General features: G+C 35.9%; 1 protein-coding gene across 1 annotated transcript in view; it reads left to right on the top strand.

The window, feature by feature from the left end:
• The window catches only part of arhgdig (Rho GDP dissociation inhibitor (GDI) gamma), a 35,049-nt gene extending 12,738 nt beyond the window's left edge, over positions 1-22,311 (top strand). Inside the window, 6 exon segments of the mRNA XM_051102731.1 lie at positions 597-773; positions 9,912-9,995; positions 17,904-17,980; positions 18,756-18,819; positions 21,300-21,400; positions 21,402-22,311. Coding sequence (XP_050958688.1) covers positions 597-773; positions 9,912-9,995; positions 17,904-17,980; positions 18,756-18,819; positions 21,300-21,400; positions 21,402-21,506 — 608 coding nt within the window. The 3' untranslated portion in view covers positions 21,507-22,311.
• Positions 22,312-22,783: the final 472 nt, after the last annotated feature.

Genomic DNA, 22,783 nt, shown 5'->3' with positions numbered 1-22,783 from the left:
GTGTTCCAGGCCTAAACAGTGTGTGAGAGGTGGAAAGATAACAGAAAATACATTCAATCTGTCTTTTCTCAGAGCTATACTTGTCTGTAGAACCGTGAAAGAATCACATAGAGCATCACAAACCATATCGTTTAACAGGTCATAGATTTCACACTAGATTTTTACACTAATAGTTCAATGTCTGGCCATTTTATGCTCTTACTAGACTCTGCAAAATTGATCGTGACTGGCCTGCTAAAGTTCTTTTCAAAACCAGTCTAGAAATGTGGTCCAAAAGCTATAAAGTAATATTACAAAGGCGAAATTCAAGATTTTAGTTAATTTTAATGCAAGTCAAGAACAGAAACAGAAACCACTGGCTACACCTCAATTCAGAGGGAAATGATAAATTATAAAAAAATGTTCAAGTCACAGCCACTGTCATGTCTTCAGTCCGATTGGTAAATAAGAATGTTGTTTCATCAAGGCATGTTGTGAAATCCTGATAAGCCTGATCTGTATGTGAAGATGCATATTAGTGTTCTTTTAAACATATTGAGAAAGAACAGATGAAGATTATTTTTCTTTCTAACACCCTGCATCCCTGTTTTTCTCAGGCATAATGGCTGACAAAGATAAGGATGTGCCAGTGGTTGAGGATGAAGATGAGCCAGATCTGAACTACCAGCCTCCGGCTCAGAAGAGCCTGCAGGAGATCCAGGAACTGGACAAGGATGATGAAAGCCTGAACAAGTACAAGCAAACCCTTCTGGGTTCTGGACCTGTGGTGGAAGGTTAGTGTACCTTCACTAAAAACCAGGAAAATATTTTTGAAACACGCCTACTTTATGTGTACACCATTCATTATATATATATATATACATATCGGCGATCTCCACATAAAACTGATCGCGCAGACCAAACCGTAAGTGGTGGAGATTTGAAACTTTGAGGGATGGTAGTACTCACAGTGCCGACAACGTGACCCAGGCTCACCCAATCAAAAGTACGATATCGCTCATAACTCCTAAACTGTCATTTGCAGGCTCAAGTGTCTTATGTCGTTGAAATCCTTGGCTCATGCTGGAGAAAACATAACATTTTTGAAAAACCTACTTTTGTGAACTAGACCTAGGTTTCTTGCCTGATCGGAACAAACCAGTGCAGAAAGATTCTCTAGAGAGCGAATATCAATAATTATGAAAAAAAGTTGAACTTTCAACTTACCGTCACAAAGGGGCATCAAAATATTCGAAAGGGGCAGGGCCACTTTTAATAAAATGCCAATAACTCCTGATTGGAATGAGATATCTTCGCCAAACTCAGAGCGCTTCTGTAAGAGCTCAATTTAAATCCACAGGAAAAAATTGTGGAGCTTAGCCACTTGGTGGTAAAAATGGCTATAACTGTGCAACCATTCATCCTATCAACATGAAAATCAATGTGCACAGTCTTGGTCTGACGTTTCACAAGTGTCTACAAGGATACTTGCATAACTCAAAAAACATGGGCGGCATTGGCCAATAAAGTTTGAACACCTGTCAGACAGAGGCTGATTGGAACAAAACTCAGTGGGCCTGTTCGACCCACGGCCCCAAAGGTCTAAGAGAAATTTGAAACAAATTGGCCACTGGGGGGCAATATCACATTTTTCAAGGGTGTAAACCAGGGGTCACCAAACTTGTTCCTGGGGGGCCGGTGTCCTGCAGAGTTTACCTCCAACTTTCCTCAACACACCTGGGAAGCCATAACAGGGTCGTTTAGAAAAGGGGCCAATTTTGGGGCAAATTTACCCAAAATCCTACAAAGCCTAGAGGAAAACTCAAAACTTGCATGCAAAGTTTTAAGGAGATCGGACCACAGCTGGCGCTCACAGTCATAACCGTTAAAAAACAGAATATTTCTATGGTAAATTACCTATGGATTTACCAAAAATGCTTTTTAAATAATTGATTTAGGTGGTTACATGCTTGCTAAATTTTTTCATATGTGCTTAAATGCCTTAAAGTGCTTGAACCCCAGTAATCGCTGCTTGCAGCTACATTTTAAAATGTCATTTATTCCTGTGATTTCAAAGCTGAATTTTTAGCATCATTAGTCCGGTCACGTAATCCTTCAGAAATCGTTCTAATATGCTGATTTGCTGCTCAAAATCTATTATTATTATTATTATGAAAACAGCTGAGTAGTTTTTCTAATATTTTTTAAAAATGTATTCCAAAAGAAACATAAATAAATAAACTGCAATGATATTTCACAAAAGAAATTTGCCAGTTGCAAAAACATTTTTATTGCATCACAGTCTCACCAAACAAAATGATTAGAATCTTATTGGTATTTGACCCACAGTTATAGATGCACACAAATAATAATAAATGTTTCAAAGAATCTCATCTTCTGAAGATTGCATTGTCTTTATGTTTAAAGCTGTAACTCAGCTCTCCAGGGACGGCTCTCCCTTCTCCTCCTGCTGTCTAGACTGATTCAGTCCCCCCGAGGAACTCCAGTCTTGGTTCAAAGCCCCCAAACAATATCCTCTTAACTCAGAGAAAGAAAGAGAAGGTGGCTATCACTTAGTCTGCAAAGCATGGCTTTGAACTGCTTTGTTGTTTAGAGAAACATGAAACATGAATTACAATTCCACTCACTGCGTAACGTTGGACAATTTGCATTTGATAGTCTGTTCTGCTGTACAAAGCATTAATTATAAGATCAGTTATTGTATTTCTTGCTCAGTTATTGAGTGAAATAGCTTTGTTTCTTTTCTGTTTCCCTTCACGAAGAATTGCTTCTGTGATATTATGATCAAAGCCCAAGAAATCCAAATTTTTTTTACCACAGGGAAAACCCAAATATACACTTCAAATCCTTTAAGTATGAACTGGAAATACTTGCTGATACAGTGTTGCTAAAGGCATAAAAGGCAGATTAATTTCCTCTGGCTCGTGGGGGCTTAGAACGTTTGATTTAGATGCAATTTAATTTTCTGTTGAGAATCAATCAACTGCGGTAATTTCTTTCTCTTTTTTTCATTCAAATGCAACTTGTGTGCCAAGGGTATTTACCTTGTGAGTCTTCTGATTCATAAATGATTCATCTTTGTTTTGTTGGTTATGACCAGGTTAATAATAGCCTTCATTCAATATGCTGGAATACAAACAGCAGCTTGTGCTGGCATTTTATAGAGTTTTGTGTTTCAGTGAAATGACCAAAAGATCTGCTTACAGAGCTGAGATCATGATGACCAGTCTATAATACTATATTGTGTATAGAATGAAAATCGTGTCATAATTTTACTCAACCCTTATGTATGTTAAGATTGGTGTTATTTTAGCATTTATAGTGTTTTTTTTATTATTTTTTATAAGATTCGTTTTCATTTAGATTTTGGTTTAGGTTTTTTTAAATAATAATATTTAATTAACCTTTAAATGCATACCTCTTTAGCAACCTGGGACGTCATTCACTAGCCTCTCCCTCTTTCATTTTTTTAAAGTTAGACATAATTTTTTTTAGTATTCCTCAATCTATTCATTATAAACAATATAACAAGAAAAAAATAATAAAATATACAAGAATGTCTGCGCAACAATATTTAAATATCCGGTGACTTAATACATGCAATTCACCTTTATTCCTTGAGGTGGCACTGTTTAATAGACAATAATGCCGTGATGTTTGAATCATAATTACTGCAGGCATAAAACAAAAGAATATCATCAGCAAAAATTGAACTGGTTTGAATAGCTATACTGCAGAGCAATTACCATATGACATAAAATGTAAATGTCACTGTCATCAGCGATCAAACTTTTGATTTTGAAGTCACTGAAAACAATAGTTTTGCAAGTATGGTTGAGATCGTGAATATGAGCCAGATGCTGAATGTACTGTGGAAGTGCGCTCTGACGATAACGGTGATGGTACCATCATCTGCCCAAACTGAACCCTTCTAAGTTTCAAAAGGTAATGAAATATGCTTTATTTTGTTCTTCTGTAATTGTTCTTAAAATATCAAGAGATTTTTTTTGCTATTGCAGCACTTAGAGATCCATCCGTGCTGGAGATATACGTCCGGGTCGCTAAAGACCCGAATATGTAATAATGATTGGTGAAACATTCAAGCATTTAAGGGTTAAGTGTATTATTTTATTTTTAGTTTATATTTATTTCCAGATAGTACTTACTTTGGTTAGTTACCAAGGCTACATTTCTAATTGTAATAATCTAATCTAATAATCTAAAAATCAGTATATTATTATGTATGCAGTATACAGTATATAATATACCGTATTATACGTTATGTATAATGTATACAGTATATAAAAAAATTCTCCTTTTGTGCTCCACTAAGGAAAAAATATGGGTCACGACTTACGATGGTGAGTAAATGATGACCAATTTTTCATTTTTGGTGAACTAACCCCCTCACTGGGACTGAAAACACTGGAAATATGAAGCAGGTTTGTCTTGACATCCATTAATTTGCCATAAGATTTCCTCTGATATATTAGCGGGATTGTGTCACGGTGATCAGTCATGTTTGGTGCGTGCGGTCCCCCGTGCGCAGTTTTGCGATTGAGCATGCCTGCGGCGGGTAGCGGCACTTGTAGCCATCAGCGGATGATTAACTGTAGTTCCCACTTTTAAAACCAGCCCACCCTACATCAATAACACTGCATCAATGAGACCCGTCCAACAATTTGTTATGTGCAGTTTTACACCCCTAGCTCCCTCTTGGCAGTGTAGAAACAATCATTCAGTGGAACAGTGGAGTTAAACGCCTAATTTAAGCTAGTCACCTGCCCTGCGTGCTGCGCGGGACAACTACTTCAGTGCATCGAAGTTCACACATCAAACTCTTACTCTCATGTCATTTTCCCCAAGTTGTTAGAGCTTTGGTGTAGGGGGAATAGAGATTTAAATGTCACGTATTACATCACACATGGCCATTGTCTGCCTTCGGAAGACTTAAAATATAGCGTATGAACCACTTTTGTGCTGCTTTTTGGGATTCTTTTGTCCTTTTTCTGGAGCTTGACAGACATAGTCACAATGCACTATTGTTGTACACTATTGAAATTCTCCTTTTATGTTCCAGTGAATGACAACGTACAGGTTTGGAATGACGTGAATAATGGCGGAATTTTTGGTTTTTGGTGAACTGTAGCTTTAAGGGGTGGGGCAGCTGCAGCTCTATCACTGTTAAATGTGCTGAGACTGCATGCTGGGGTCACTAACCTGCAGCAGCTCTGTGTCCACCTAAACCCTGACAGGCCCGATCTATTTCTGTAATGGGCGGCGCTCCCATGGACGCAAGAAACTAGGGAGGGAATACATGGCGGTTCATTAGCAGCACTGACTGACAAGACTTTAAATGCCTTCTTATCTCATAATGAAGGTGATTATGTTTGTAAAAAGACACTGTAGCTGTGTTTCATATCCTAGTGAGCTGCATTTTAAAGAGGCGTTGGTGTGTTCCTGACTCCAATGCTGTTGCGAAGATAGGAAACTTAATTATGCTGCCTTTTAAGATACCCCCCACCCAATTCTAAGGCAACATTGCAGAAAATTAAGGCAATCACAGAATGTATTTCCACAAGTTCAGAGAAAAATTTGATTCAAGATGGCAGATGACTGATAAATATAGTTCAGAGTAATTTAAAATGATTCATTCAACCAATATTTTTGCTGTATTGGTTTAGCAATATGCTAATGTCATGCTGTTGAAATAAATTTTACCCAATATTTGTGTGTATTTTTATGAGGAATCAGAGTATTGTTCATTAGAGTATTGTTCTAGTTTTACTCAATAGTTGTCACTGATAGCACACATGCATCACGGAGACGTCTATTTGACGTCTGCATTTACATCTTGTGAGTGTTTACTCATCTGCAATACATCTATAGGACGTCTCCTATCAGATGTCAAATAGACGTCTATTAGATGTCTTTAAGTTGTTTATGATTTAGAATGTTCTATCTGACGTCTGTCAGATGTTTGTACACAGCAGATGCTTTCCAGATCAAGTGATCTTTAACAGACATCTTGGAGATGGTTGTGTGCTATCTGGGGTGTGTATTTTTTTTAATATGTATTTTCATGAGTAATTAGAGAATTGTCTTGTTAGCTTAGCAAAATGCTGACACCATACTGTTAAAAAAAATGTACCCAGGTTTTGTGTGTTTTGACTATTGTTCTGTTAGCTTAGCAAGATGCCAATGTTAATCTGTATTGAAATCAGTTTGCTATCAGGTACCCAACCCTTACAAAAATTAACCATGGTTTCACTACAAATAAAACAAAAAAAAAAAACATGGTTACTATAGTTAAACCATGGTATCCACAAATGAACCATGGTCTTGCTACACTAACTATAGCTTAACCATGGTATTTGTAGTAAAATCAATTTTACCCGATATTTGTGTTTTTGGGTGTTGTTCTGTTAGCTTAGCAACATGCTAATGTCAGTCTCTACTGAAATCAGTTTCACCCATTATTTGCGTGGACTGTTTTAGATGTATTTTCATTAGTTATTGTCCTGCTGAAAAAAAATAGAAACCATCACAGAAATTCGGTTTCCACTACAAATACAAACATTACAAACCATCAACTTCTATCCATTTAAACAATTAAAAAATGGTTTTAGGACATATTCCATTAGGATTTAGTAGTTTTACCAAGTCACCAATAAAACAAATTCTGCGATTGTTTCCATAGTTTTTTTCAGCAGGGTACAGAACTGTCCCATTAGCTTAGGAATACGCTAAGATCATACTGTTGAAATCTATTTTACCCAGTATTTGTGTGTTTTGAGTGTCGTTCTATTAGCTTAGCCACATGATAATGTCAATCTGTATTGAAATCAGTTTGCTATCTGGGACCCAATATTTGTATGTATTTTTCCTAATATGTATTTTCTTGAACAGTCAGATGTTGGATTTTGGTTGAGAAGGAAAATTAGGTTGATGTCAGTATTTGACTGCAAATTTGGCATTGACTTAACATTGAATTTTGGTTACACAACCTAAAAATAACAAAATATTAACATCACCTGACGTCGGTATTGGACAAATACCATTAAGATTGACAGTAGACGTTGAATTGACATTGAATTTTGGTTACCCAACGTCCCAACCGAAATTTCACCAAATATCAATGTCTTACGAAGTTGTGTGCCTGCTGACCCTGATAGCATGCGCACATCTGGGAGACGTCTATTTGACGTCTGTGTTTACATCTGGAAGACGTATTTTTTAGAGTGTTTTCTCATCTGCAATACGTCTATAGGACATTTCCTATTAGATGTCAAGTAGACGTCTATTAGATGTCTTTAAGATGTTTATTGTTTTTTAATGGATGTAAAACTGACATCTTATAGACGTTTGTCAGATGTTTGTACACAGCAGATGCTTTTCAGATCAAGTGATCTTTCACAGACATCTTGCAGACATACGTGTGCTATCTGGGGAGTTATTATGTTAGCTTAACAACATGCTAACATTATACTGTTGAAATCAAGTTTACCCAATATTTGTGTGTTTTGAGTTTCGTTCTATTGGCTTAGCAACATGCTAATGTCAAATTGAATTTAAATCAGTTTTAAAGTGCCCCTATTATGCCATTTTAAAGGTTGCTAATATTGTTTTAATGGACTCCCAAATCAGGTTTACATGTATGCAAGGTCAAAAAACACTTCAGTTTTCTCCAAAAATAGATTTAATTTTACCCCATTTCTAAATGATTCCTAAACGACTCGTCCAAAGCAGTTCGAAGAATCAGTCTCTCTAAACCCCTCCTTTCCGTGAGCCCTCACTGCTGTGATTGGTCAGATGGCGTAGTCCTTTATGATTGGTCTACCGCGTACAGCGTGTCGGAGAACGAAACGCCCATTGCCATTACTGAACGACAGCCCTGGAGACTTGTCAATACATAGAAAAGATGGCATCGATTTTACCATAACAATTCCAGCCAGAGTCTGATGATGAAACGGCTGAAGTGGCTGATCGACAAGTTAACACGGACTACCGTGGAAAGTGCTCGCAATTTGCTTTTATAACCGAACCGGGCGCATCTCTATGTTGTAAACTTCAACATTGTATAATGCATTAAGCGGCTTTCACACTGAACGCAGAAAGCGCTGCGCTGCCGCTGGGTTCAGTTCAGCCCTTCAGAGCGCAGCGCCAAAAGTTCATTTGAACAACTCATTTGAACTTTGTCCGCGGCGTGCGCTTTGGTCGAGACCGAAACAAGTCGTCCTCGCGCAGCGGAAGCAATTAAAATGAATGGGTTTCATAGCACAGCGCTTTCCGCATTCGGTGTGAAAGCCGCTTCGTGCGCCATCTTTTATCAGTACTTAAACTAATGAGACAGACAGACAGTCAAGCTGCATCAATCACAAATTGTCAGACTACAGTGGATCCACAGCTGAACAACAGAACTACAGAAGCGTGATTTAGCCGGTTAGCAAAACATGTGCAGGGTTGTTACACAACATAACATACACAACTACGTTTTTTTGAACGATCGCTAGAAAATACAAACTTTGTAGATTCATCATCTTTTGGAAGTGAATATAAAACAGTTTTACTCACAGCGTATGATACAGCGTCTTCCGTATAATGTATGTGTAATTTCCATGTGACCTAAACCACATGGAAATTTATGGGCGGGCAAGTTGTTCGCGACGTAGAACGTGGGCGGACATTATGCAAATGTGTTACTTCGTGACGTGTGGCCGTAACAGACAAAGATTTGAAATCCTGACGACTCGTTTAGGCAAATGTGAGTCGACTCTTTTTTTTGATAGACAATAACTTGCTACATGACACACTGCATGAAAGGACATATTTGAAAATGCATAATAGGGGCACTTTAACCAATATTTGCGTGTATTTTTAAAATTGATTTTTAGTCATTATTATCATCCGTTAGCTTAACAACATGCTCAATTATTAATTATGAGTCATGTTTCCTGTGAGAAACCTTATTTATGCGGTGTGCTGCATGACTGTTGGGATGCTGTCTGTTTTGGCTGTAGGAATTAAGTCATCTCACTCGGTTTTGAAACACAGCTTTCACGTAGATGACAGATAAAACAGGAAATGAGTGTGAATTGTATGTCTGGAGAGAGCTGTCTTTCTACAAACCTGAATTGATGATGTTCATGTGCACGTATCTGAGATGATTAATGTGTCTTATTTACACACTGACTGGTCAGTTTATTGCAGGTGCACATGAAGACCCTCTTTCCCCCCTCCCCATTTTCACTCAATCTAGTCTAGCCTAAGTGTCTTCCCTTTGGTCTGAGATGCATGATGAATGCGTAAATGAATTGACTCAGAGGATTGACTGGGCCAGTAATGCTGGATAGACAGGATCTGCAAGAATGGCCAGATTCTGGTGTTTTCCTCAGCCAGACTTGCAGTGCTACTGACAAGAATGATAACTCAAATTGTGCGGAAGATGTGCGCTATTACTTTTCTAAGTGATCAATCTTACAGGTTTTACCTGACGAACACTAAAATGGGCAAGACAATAATGCAAGGAGAGTCCTGAGTCATGTCTAAGGATCAAGATATCTGTAAGACAAAATGGGTTATTTTGATTTTTGCCAGTAAGGAACCGCCTAGAAACACCCTAGCACCTTAACAACCACATACAACTGTTTCTAACCAGAAACTCGCCTTGGTCTAAAAGAGATGCAGCTCCACTACATGCTGACAATGTTACACCCAATAAATGCTTGCAGTTATTGTTCTGAAATCAACATGCTAATGTAAAATTATTATTTTTTTAATCACTAAGGAAAAAGGCTGTTCTGATGAATAACTGAGTTTATGGCAGTGCAGGTAGTTTAGATATAGTTTACTAATAAATGTAGACGAGACCTTTGTTCTGTTTCTCATCTGTTTCATTCATTGCATTGCAGATCCCACCATTCCTAATGTTCAAGTGACCCGACTCACTCTGATGTGTGACCAGGCCCCTGGACCCATCACCATGGACCTGACAGGTGAGTCTCATGAAAACAATTATTCAACACATGCTTTATAATTCACACAAAATCCAGTTCACTTAAAATGAAGGCTGTCAATCAGTTAAAAATATCATTGACTTATTCAGATAAATCAGATATACATATACTAATCGTCACAGTCCCTTGAATTTGTATTTGTTGTACTTTAATCCATTATTTTTTATTATTTTGCACACAATATTTTTTAGTATTATTAATTGTACTAAAGTAAAACTACACTGACCAGTGTTATTTGTTTGAGCATTACTTATGTACCATTTAGTATATATTAAATTTGCATTTTCAGTTTTCATTTTATTTTTAGGTAATGTTTTAGCAAATTTGTTATGTGATTTTGTCATTTTTATTAGTTTTTTGTGTTTTTAGAAATATTTTTATAGAGCTTTAATTGATTTTTATTTCAGTTAATTTGAGCTATTTTAGTATTTCAACTTCAATTTATTTTATTTTAGTTAGCTGCCAAGGCAACATTTCTAATGTAATATGTTTATTTTATTTTATTTTATTTGAGCAGAATAGTTTAATTATTCAGATTAATCAGATATACAGATATTGACTGTGACAATCCCTTGATTGGGATTTTTTAATTTGGTTTACTTTAAAACATTATTTTTTTAGCATTTTACACACATTATTTTTATTAATAATTCGTACGGTAACACTTAGGTACAATAAGGTATCATTTGTTAACATTAATAACATAAATGAACAATGAGCAATACATTTATTACTGTATTTATTAATCTTTGTTAATGTTTTACAAATTGTTTTATACCATTTAGCATTTACTAATATTTTTAATTTTTGCATTTCCAGTTGTCATTTTAATTTTAGTCATTTTTTAGTATATTTGTTATTAGTTTTCGGTGTTTTAAGAAATATAGCTTTAACTGATTTTCATTTCAGTTTAGTATTTTATTCAGTTGAATTTTAGTATTTCAACTTTAAGTTGCCAAGGCACCATTTCTAATTTTCATTCCCCCATCTAATATGTAAATTTTATTTTATTTCAGCTAATTTTAGCTGTAATCAAATGAAATAAAAAATATTTTAATTAGTTCGGTTTTAGTTAACAATATCTGCACTGACATTGACAGGCCTATTTCAAATCCATAGCATCCAATTTGCGTTTTTTGCATGATTAGTATTCACAGGATAATGGTTGTGTGGGTTGAGGTAAGTGGGTTGAATCTGCGGTCTCTATTGTCCACACAAAGGCTTCTGGTCAGGAGCTGGAAGGGCATGTGCTTAGTTGACACTATTGACAGAGGCTCAGCAGCTCTGCACTGCATTCTAATGCTTCACCTCCCCTGCCTTCAGAGGGATGATGTCATTCCTTCCACTGCCAGCCAATATCATGCAAGCAGGCAGGAGATGAAGATCTGCAACACAAATCAACGTTCACTGCTCTGTGTAACCACGTACCCGCCCCGATACACTAGAGGGGACCGTCGGGTCTTTTGACGGTCAAAGCAGGTTTCTGCCGCCCCCCTTTGCCCTCGGCCGGTTCAACAGTGTATTCCTCTCTTTAACAACGGGAACACGGCAAAAGGGCACCTGGTTGCTAGGCAATAGGATGATTCTGGGCTGTTTAAGTCAGAGCTTTAAAGTAAGAAGACCTTTTCAGATATAAAATCTGTAACATTCACAGTGCAAAAAAAAAACTATGCACCAGCGAATTTCCTCTTTTAGAACAAAACCAGAAGTGACTCTGCGGTTTGAGTTGGTACAGGAAGGCGTTGCCTTTATAACATAGAGCACATTGTTGCGCTCTTGTGTGTGCACTTCCTGTTCAGCAACTTTTATTCTTAAATTACCTCTGTTCTGACACAAGGGGAACAAAACATACTTTATTTCTTTATTGGCTCCCTTATGGCTGAATAGATGATTTAGTTAACCATGTTAGTTAACCATGTTTTGGTAGTGATAATTATTGTTCTTTTACAAATATATCCTTTCAATTCCATCAGTATTTTGCCACAGAATATTCATAAATTGTAGTTCATTTTACTCTAACTACAGTAGCATTTATTTTTGTTGCTGTACTGTAACATTTCAGTTGATGAATAATATGCATAATGATGACAAGCTTCATTTTCTCAAGTCTGTCATTTTTACTAAAAAATACACAGCACTTCTCTACCAATAAAATCCACTTACATGCAATACCTTTTTTTTTTAAAGGAAATTGATGAATCTTCCTTCAAAAGCATAAAAAAATATTACTCCAAATTTTGAATGGAAGTGCACTGCATAATAAATGTTTTCAAATATATATATATATTTATATACACACACACATATATATATATATATATATATATATATATTTTTTTTTTTTTTTTTAAATACAGGTTTTTAGACTGCAATTCTGTGCTCTGATAATTTACTCACCCCTATGTCATCCAAGATGTTCATGTCTTTCTTTCTTCAGTCGAAAATAAATTATGATTTTTGAGGAAAACATTCAAGGATTTTTCTCCATATAGTGGACTTCAATGGGGATCAGCGGGTTGAAGGTCCAAATTGCAGTTTCAATGCAGCTTTAAAGGGCTGGGACACAATCGCAGCTGAGGAATAAGGGTCTTATCTAGAGAAATGATCAGTAATTTTCTAAAAAAATAAATAAATTTATATATTTTTTAACCACAAATACTCATCTTGCACCAGTCCAACATAGCACATTTTGTAATGACGTTGGAAAGATGACATGTGGCGTAGGCAGAAGTACCGACCCAGTGTTTACAAAGCGAACATGCAAAAAAGTTAAATGTGCTTTACATGCAATGCAATCTGGGAAAACCCATCGGATATCGTGCTGAAACATTTTCAGGAAATTCGAAAAGTAAGTTGAATGTCAATTTTTTGTCAAAATTAGGTTTTCATTAAATTATTATTCTATAACATCTTGTTTATCATCTCTGAAAATATCTTGGCGAAATTTGCTTGTTTAGTGCAGAAAAATAGTGATTTATTGCAGCAAGTAAAAATGACTGTGTCTTTCTCTTATGTAAGAATGCGCTGCGGAAGTGCTTTCTCTAAACACCACAAAACATTTAACCTATCAAAATAAACCACGTGTATCAATGCACATTACCCACCAGTCCGGTGTAAACTACGGCACGCACATTTTTAAAATGTATTTATTTTTTAATATCGTGAGATTGTGGAGCGTAAGAGATCAACGCACTCTGAAGTAGCTGCTCACTTAAATGATCTTACTCATCTCAATCTGCTCAATCTTGGTGATGTCAGTGCCCTAAACGATGTTATAATGGACTATTTCACATCCAGAGATGAAGGATCAGATGATGAAGTTACTAAATAGAAGTAGTCCGATGACCGTCTGTTATATGCACAGGTGCGCGAATAGTTACGCTGCACTCGCTTTTCTAAATGTAAACTACAAGTTACACTATTCGTGCTATCTAAACATAGATGGGTGATCAAAAGTTCAGAGACTATGCCCATGATAAACAACGGAAAACTATCCTCTTCAGGGTAACGTTAGGCTGTTATGTAATGATTCAGTATAGCACCATGACAGCTCTCGAAAGTGAAAGTGTAACCCGTCTCACTTTAAACCTGTTTTTCTCAAAATTCCAATTCTGAAAATCACAGCTATCAGCCAACTTAAGATAGCTATAACTTCTGTTATGTTTAAGCTATGGACAAAATAAAAACAGTTTTAGAAAGACCAGCTTTTAAATGGTATCAAAACCTAAAAAAAGGCTAAATTTCACCACGTGTTAGGTTTTTCTAGATCGCATCAAAAATGATTGGAATTTTTCGCCCTACCCTAGAACAAACTAATGAGCTTTCCAGTGTGATTATGTATTGTGTGAAGTTGTAGATGCACATCGCAGAGCTAGTGCAAGATGAGCATTTGTGGTTAAAAAATGTATACATTTTTATTTTCTTTAGAAATTTGCTAGGTAGGATGCTTATTCCTCAGCTGGGATCATGTAGAGCCCTTTGAAGCTGGATTGAAACTGCAGTTTGGACCTTCAACCCACTGATCCCCTTTGAAGTCCACTATATGGCGAAAAATCCTGAAATTTTTTCCTCAAAAACTGTAATTTCTTTTCGACTGAAGAAAGAAATGAACATCTTGAACAACACAGGGGTGAGTAAATTCTGAGGAATTTTTTATTCTGGAAATGAACTAATCTTTTAATCTAGACATATAGAGTAAACACTTTTTACTGTACAAGAAGCTACAGACAAACAGCAGAAAATTTCTCTCCATAGTCTGAGCTGTAAGCAGGAGTACATTAGCAATCTGTGATCCAGGAACGCAGATGTGCCTGCTGCTGTAAGTGACAGCCGAGCATGGCACCTCACGGTGGGACGTCCACTGGGATGGAACCCGCTAACCAGACTGAGCTTTTGATGGATGTGGCTGGGCTGACACACGGTGGAGGGAAAAGACTGAGACAGTTAGTGGTGGATGAAGGTGGGGAGCAGAACCTGACTGCACTCCAGGCTTGAAAAGCACTCAGCATGACAGCAGAAGTTCTGCTCTGCTGACGCTCAGATTAGAGCAGCGGGAAGCCAGACCTTATCATGGCGCTCTTAATTGAATTCGAATAGTGAGTCCACATCTGAGCAGTTGAATTTTTTACGGTGTTTGTCGCATCTCTTCTGAGAGAAATGAAGCTTAGAAGATGCACTCTTAAAGGAATAGTTCACCTTAAAAATGAAAATTTGCTGAAAATGTACTCAACCTCAGCTCATCCATGATGTAGATGAGTTTGTTTATTCATCAGAACAGATTTGGAGAACGGACTTGCTCACCAGTGGATCCTCTGCAGTGAATGGGTGCCGTCAGAATGAGAGTCCAAACAGCTGATAGAAACATCACATTAATCCACAAGTAATGCACACAACTCCAGTCTATCAATTAATGTCTTGTGAAGCAAAAAGTTGCATGTTTCAAAGAAATAAATGCAATTTAACTTTAAAACATTGCTTCTGGCCAAAATATCAGTCTATAATCCATGAAAAATTTCTCTTCTCTGAAAAGGCCATCCCCTGTTGTCATGCTAGATCAAGTTTTTCCAAATAAAAAGCAATATTATGGGTATATTTAACCAGAAGCAGTGGTTTTGAAGTTAAAATGTTATAATGCATTTGTTTATTACAAACATGCAGCTTTTCACTTCACAAGTTGTGTGGATTGCTTGTGGATTATTGTGATGGTTGTATCAGCTGTTTGGACTCTCATTTTGATGGCACTCATTCACTGCAGAGTATCCACTATTCATATAACCCTGTTGGCTTTTTATCTGAGCTGCTTTATTAAATTTTGAGGTTTATCATGAGCTGTCCTGTGCAAATATAAATTGGGCTATTTGGCACTTACACCATTGTCAGTTCAACTTACCGTCCCATTTATGTGGATGTGAAAACATTGATTTAGGAATTCAGAACTGTTTTGTCCTTTCTTGGCAATGCAGGAAACGGATCTTTTAGTAAAGTGAGATTCAGTGAGTTGTGTTGATGGTGATGAAGTGTCTGTGTTGAGCGCTGCAGCAGTGGGAGTGAGGGTGGAACGGGGCGCTCGCATTCTCACCTCGTGCCAGATTGCAGCTCCTCCAGACTGCTAGAGCCTCCGCTGGGATCTTCCTTATTATCTGTCTCCATCTACGCTCTCTCACTGCTGTGTGGGAGTCATACAAATGGCATACCAACTACAACTTCAGCAAACTGTGTTTATGACGAACCAACACTCCTGAATCTTCACGCACGGGGAGAGAATGAACACACATCTCCCTCATGAACCCTCTCCCTCACAGTTACAGTTGTTTGCAAATTGAAGAGAAGAAAACACCTCTGAAAATAGCTGGAGGTTTATGCAAATTGTTCAGAAATACACTACCAGTCAAAAGTTTTTGGACAGTAAGATTTTTAATGCTTTTTTTAAAGAAGTCTCTTCTGCTCACCAAGCCTGCATTTATTTGATCCAAAGTACAGCAAAAATAGTAAAAATGTGAAATATTTTACTGTTTCTGATTATATCTGATTTGTATCTGAATATATTTTAAAATGTCATTTATTCCTGTGATTTCAAAGCTGAAAGCTGAATTTTTAGCATCTTTACTCCAGTCACATGATCCTTGAGAAATCATTCTAATATTCTGATTTGCTGCTCAAAAACATGTATTATTATTATTATTATTATTATTATTATTATTATTATTTTGAAAACAGCTGAGTAGAATTGTTCAGGTTTCTTTGATGAATAGAAATTTCAGAAGAACAGCATTTATCTGAAATAGATGTCTATTGTAACATTATAAATCATCAGTTTTGATCAGTTTAAAGCATCCTTGATAAATAAAAATATTCATTTCTATAATATATTTCCAAAAAAAAAAAAAAAATTATAATGACTCCAAGCTTTTGAATGGTATAGAGTATGATGTTACAAAAGCTTTTTATTTCAGTAAATGCTGATCTTTGGAACTTTCTATTCATCAGAGAATCCTGAAAAAAATGTACTAAACAGTTTTAAATATTGATAATAATAATACTATGTTTCTTGAACAGCAAATCAGCATATTAGAATGATTTCTGAAGGATCATGTGCCACTGTAGACTGGAGTATAATGCTGAAAATTCAGATTTGATCACAAGAATAAATTACATTCTGAAATATATTCAAATAGAAAGCAGGTATTTTAAATAGTAAAAATATTTCACAATATTACTGTTTTTGCTGTAACATTAAAAAGATAATGGATAAAGCTTTTAAATCGATTAATCGTGATATTCATATTTATATTATACATACATTTATATTAGATATATTTCTTAAATATATAAATGTATCTGTGTGTATTTATATTTACATATAAGTATACACAGTACACACATATTATGTAAACACAATTTTTTATGCAATTAAAAAATTCAGCTTGGTCATCACAGGAATAAATTACATTTTAAAATATATTCAAATATAAAACAATTCATTTAAATTACATTATTATTTCATATATTGATGCTTTTATTATTATTTTATTTATTATTTTATAAATAAATACAGACTTGGTGTGCATAAAAGACTTATTTCAAAAAAAAAAAAAAAAAAAAAAAAAAAAAATTACCGACTCCAAACTTTTGAACAGTATGTGTGCATATATGTAATTTTGGACGGACAGATCTAGTTTACACTGAGCTAATCACCATGTCATAAGGAGATCACACACGATTCAACGCTCTCTGTCGCAGATATGGCGACTAATCCTCTTGTTCAGTCAGGATTATGTTAAAACAGTGATTATCAGAGCTAGATTTAGTCAATTACAGATAAGGGATTTCATCTTTGTGATGTAAAAAAGCTTTTGAGAGGGCTGGATGCTGCTTCTGTTATATTAATAGCAACATAGCATGTCGGCACATGTAAAGAGTCGACTTCAAAATGGAGAATCTCCAAGCCGAGATCCAGTCCCATTCGATGATAAAGCCTCGACAGACTAAAAATAGTATTAATGTTGAGATGTGGAGCACAGGACACTAATGAACACAGTCTGGCATTTGGCATCACGTGAATAGCCCACAAATCATCATTGATGTTGTTCGTTGTATCAATCTCCAATTTCTCCTTCCTCCCCTGTCTCTTTCAGTATCCATTACAAAGCACTTAGGCCAGATTCAAAGGATAAATTGATAACGCAGCAGTTGCACTTTTGTAAGGAAGCTCTTTGCATTGAACTCAGCTGAACTACAAGCACGAGGATGCGACCTGCAAACATAAAAGGCTCACATTTACGACTCTGATATTGATTTTAGTTGTGTTTCTTAAAAAATGCGATTATATCTATGTTAAATTGCAGTTAATTTTACTCTGGCTGATGTAAATACATCTTTTGTATGTAGGTGACCTCGATGCTTTGAAGAAGAAGAACTTCACCATGAAGGAGGGAGTGGACTACAGGGTGAAAATCCACTTCAAGGTGAAAATCAATCAGATTTCTGAACACAAAAGTGTCATAAAACATCTCATTATGAGATATTGTTAAAAAAGGCAAGTTAATGCTCTTGAAAGACTGATCCCAAGCTTCTGCATGCTTAGAGCACATAAATGTTGTAAGATATGAAATCCAATGCTAGAAGTGGATAGATTGATTACTTCCTGTTTTGACCGGGTCAGCGCTATGAACAGCATACAGAAATACACACAGTCACCCTTTCCCAGGCTAAACTTTCCTAAAAATAATACACTTGAAGTATTTGTAAACAGATCGGGGTACAATGTAAGCAGAAAATGGGTTTGTGTGTTTTCTTTGCTTCAAAATATAGCTGATGTTGAAATGTTTTTGTGTTTTGTAACAGTTTTCTCAAGAACATTTAATTAAAATGGCATCTAGAGTCACTTTATTTCACTGTGAGTCATGCCAGATCATATTCCTACTAAATACCATTATTCACAAAATCCCTGTTGGATCCAGAAACTCAGCAATGTCTTTCTATCCCATGATTCATCAGGAAAGATGGGCCTGATTCAGCTCCATACAGATAATAAAAGTGCTTTATAGTTGATGCTTAAATATACTAAAACAGACAATATCTTTCAATATATTTCAATGCTGTGAATTTCCTAGAATGGGATGTGGAGTGAATTCCCTCTGCTGGTGACTCTGTGTTACAACAGGTTGAATGTCCTGAGAATAAAAATGACATGTTGAATTAATAATATTTATTCTAATTCATCCCATCTGTTCCCATTAGGTCAACAGGGACATCGTGTCTGGACTGAAATATGTGCATCTGACCTACAGGAAAGGACTCAGAGGTAAGCACATCTGTAGTCCTGAATTTAAATGCTGGTTGTGACGCCGCAAGTGCTTGAGTCAAGGGTGTATTTGAAATCTTTATACAAACATATGCTGTTTTGATTTGCATGATCCAAATCAGCTTCTTGCAGTGCTGTTTTGAAGTCTGATTCACACATTTCACTAGTATTCATATGCCATGCTTTTGGCCACATCCATAAATCAATTAGTCTAGTAGTATAATATAATATAATATAATAATACAATATAACGTCAGTCATAATCAATTATCTTGGTAACTGAGCAACATCAGTTTATTTATTCAAACATAAAAATGAAAATAAATCAATTTCTTTTAAAACAAAAAAAAAAATACTAAATAGGCATATTTAAAATGGACCCTGGACCACAAAACCAGCCTTAAATAGCACGGGTATATTTGTAGTAATAGCCGAAAATACATTGTATGGGTCAAATTTATCAATTTTTCTTTTAATGCCAAAAATCATTAGGATATTAAGTAAAGATCATGTTCCGTGAAGATATTTTGTGAATTTCCTACCGTAAATGTATCATAACATATTTTTTGATTAGTAATATGCATTGCTAAGAACTTCATTTGGACAACAAAGGTGATTTTCTCACTATTTTAATTTTTTTTGTACCCTCAGATTCCATTTTTTCAAATAGTGATATCTCAGCCAAATATTGTCCTAACAAACCACACATCAATGGAAATCTTTTTTTTTTTTAGCTTTCAAATCTCAATTTCAAAAAATTGACCCTTATGATTGGTTTTGTTGTCCAAGGTCACAAATGGTTTGATTAATTCAGGTTTGAAATGTAGTTAAAATACCAAAATACTATATTTGATAAGTCATTATTTAAATTTCTTTGTCCATTTGCCAGTTACTTTTCTTTGTCATTCTGTTAAATGCTTTACTTTATCCTTTTAACAGTCAACTTAGTGGGGTCATAAACTGCCTTTTTTATTATTTTGTATTGTTCTCTGAGGTCCACTTATAATGTTATCATGATTTTAACATCAAAAAACATCAGAATTGAGACGTAATAGGCTATTTTCTGTCCTGTTTTGACCCCCCTCATCAGAACGCTCTGTTTGAATAGGTGTGGCGGATTGTAAACTTAAAAGTAAACACCACTATGATTGACTAACAGTTGTGTATGTTTGACAGCCTACATCATTCATAGATGGGCGCTGCTGTGATTTAGGTTAAAAACGCCTAAAAACTCAGTGCATATGAATTGATCTGTAATAACAGACAAAGCAATAAAGACCACGTAATAAAAACAGCTTCCCACACTTGTTTAGTGTGACATTACTGTCGGATTCAGTACAGTCGGCACAGCATTGTCTTTTAGTTTCAATCTTTCTGAAAATCCTGCATCAGATTTTTCCTTGTTTGTAAACAAATCTGTGGTAAAATGAAGTGAACAAAGGACCAAGTTCTTACCGACGAGGTCTGGAACTTTATTACAAATAAAATTAATCAAATAAAATGTATAGGCCTGAGTTTGCCTCTCTCTACATGCATGAATCTGTGGGCGGGGCTGAACAGGCAGTGTTGTAGAAGCAGGCGTTGATCTTCTTCTGTGGAGTTTAGACACTATTACATCATAAAGTGGCACATTCCACAATCTGTCATTTTGGCAGATCGGCTTTAAACACTGTTGCCAACTAGATTTAGCAACTTTTCAGACTACCCTAGCAACTTTTTCTTCAAACAGCACCTAGCAACAGATTTTGCTATTTTTGAAATGTATTTGGCAACTTTTAGCAACAGTGACTCAAATGATAAAAATGCACACATTTTCTCTCTATATTACACAAAATTTGGAAATCAAAGGTGTCTAGCAGGACACATATCATGTGAATCAAGTTGCTTGATGCAGCTGTTTAATAATAATTGTTCATTTATGATAACACCTTGTTATTAGTTTCTACCTGCACTTGGTGATCAGTTAAAAATATGTAGGGAAAAAACACTCTTAATTTCTAAGCTGTAACCTGAGAACACAAAATACAATGTGTAATTTTAAATTCAGGTAAAAACCTGTGAAAAATCAATGCACAAAATTTCTTCAAATTAACACAGTGCATTGTGCCCTATTTTACAGACTTTTCTTAAAGTGTAGAATACTAACTACCAATACACTACTTATGAATATAATTGTTCAGTTAATAAGAAAATACATAAAATGTAATTCTGTGCTCTATTATTCTATGCATTATTATTATTATATGCATTGTCTATTATTATTCCCTGAAAATAAATTGGCAACACTGGCTTCAATATAAGCTGTTTTTAGACAAGAAAAGTTTGAGTTCTGAAACTTGCAGAATGTTTTTATAGTACAATGACCTCTTACATGTCAAAAAGTGAATTTTTATTTCTCAGTTCATGATTGAATTATTTTTAAAGACTTGACTTTTTTGTAAATTTGAATTTGATTTTTCTTGTTTTTTTTTTACCTGTAGTGGACAAGGCAGTGTACATGGTGGGCAGCTACGGTCCGAGAGCCGAGGAGCATGAGTTTATGACCCCGGTGGAGGAAGCTCCAAAGGGCATGATCGTTCGGGGGAAGCTACCACATCAAATCGTACTTCACAGATGACGACAAGACAGACCATCTGTCGTGGGAGTGGAACCTGCAAATCAAAAAAGACTGGGACAGTGCAGAGTAAAGAGGTTCCTCCTCTGTCTCTCTCTCCCAGATCCATAGCAGAATACCCAATTTATCACTGATGTTTAAAAACAGAGACATACGCTAGGTAGATATGCAGCTGGAGCTGGCTTTGCAAATGATTAAACAACAATTAGTCGTATTAAAAAAATAAAAATAAAAAATAAGATGTTAGGTGTAACCAACAGTGAGGACATACAGTGACTGGCAGGGTATTAGAGGCGACTTAGTACTTTGTAATAGTTATAACCAACAAATGAAATCCCTCATGCCTGTACACTCAGGTTTAAGTGTATACTGTAAATGTAAATATTACAATGTCTGTATTCTTGCATTGCATTTACAGAGCCCATGACCAGATCAGTGCATGCTTGAATGTGAAGCCATCGTGTTTGCAATGGCTAATTTCTTGTATTGATGATGTAATCAGCCTGCTAAATACATGTGTAGGACGTGGTTTGTACTAAGTGTTGCTTGTCAAAAAGGTATTTCTGAGCATTAAACCCCTGTAGAAAAGATCAACTTAAACCAGTATGAAGTTGTCCGGGGTGAATCTGGTTCACTTTTCTTGCTGGTTAGTCCTGACTGGCACATGCAACATTTGCTGGTGATTTTGCTGGTCTTTTCAGCTGGGAACCATCAGTGGAGCCCATAGTCAAGCACCCTCCTCATTCCCTGAAACAGATCTGTTCATCTCTGTCCTGGTGTCTGTAACTGTCTTCCATCTAGCTTTCATATTAGATTGTCTCTGATTTTTCTTTTCGTTATTTTTTTGACATTCCAAAATAAATACATTTTATTGTTTACATGCCTGCTGATACTGTTACCTGACCCTTCCATCTCCATCGCTGAACCAATAACTTGATTTCTCTTCAATACACTATAATTTCAGAAATATTAGATCGTTTGCAGAATATTTAACATACTCTGTGGAAATTATATTGTTTTATTGTTTTTACAGAATATATTTTCTTGAAGAAACGCCACAGGATATGTCTAACTTGCATGTGCATTATGTAATTCCTTTATGAGGGAGACAAATGCTGAATCATCATTAACTGTGAGCTAGTCAGCAATAGGCAGACAAATATGAGAGAGCACAAAAAAGACTTTTGTGAATTGTCATTTTTGAAACCGTCAACGTATAAGTCGTATTTGATCAAATTAAATCCTTAAAAATATCCAAAATATTCCCACATGATGTATATTTTCTCAAACTGTCACTTGGATGTCATCATTAGTCCACCTGTGGTCTGTATTGCATGATCCTGCCTTTTA

The sequence above is a fragment of the Labeo rohita genome, chromosome 3, assembly GCF_022985175.1.
Source record: "Labeo rohita strain BAU-BD-2019 chromosome 3, IGBB_LRoh.1.0, whole genome shotgun sequence".
Classification (NCBI taxonomy): domain Eukaryota; kingdom Metazoa; phylum Chordata; class Actinopteri; order Cypriniformes; family Cyprinidae; genus Labeo; species Labeo rohita.
This window is presented reverse-complemented; position numbering and strand designations above follow the sequence as displayed.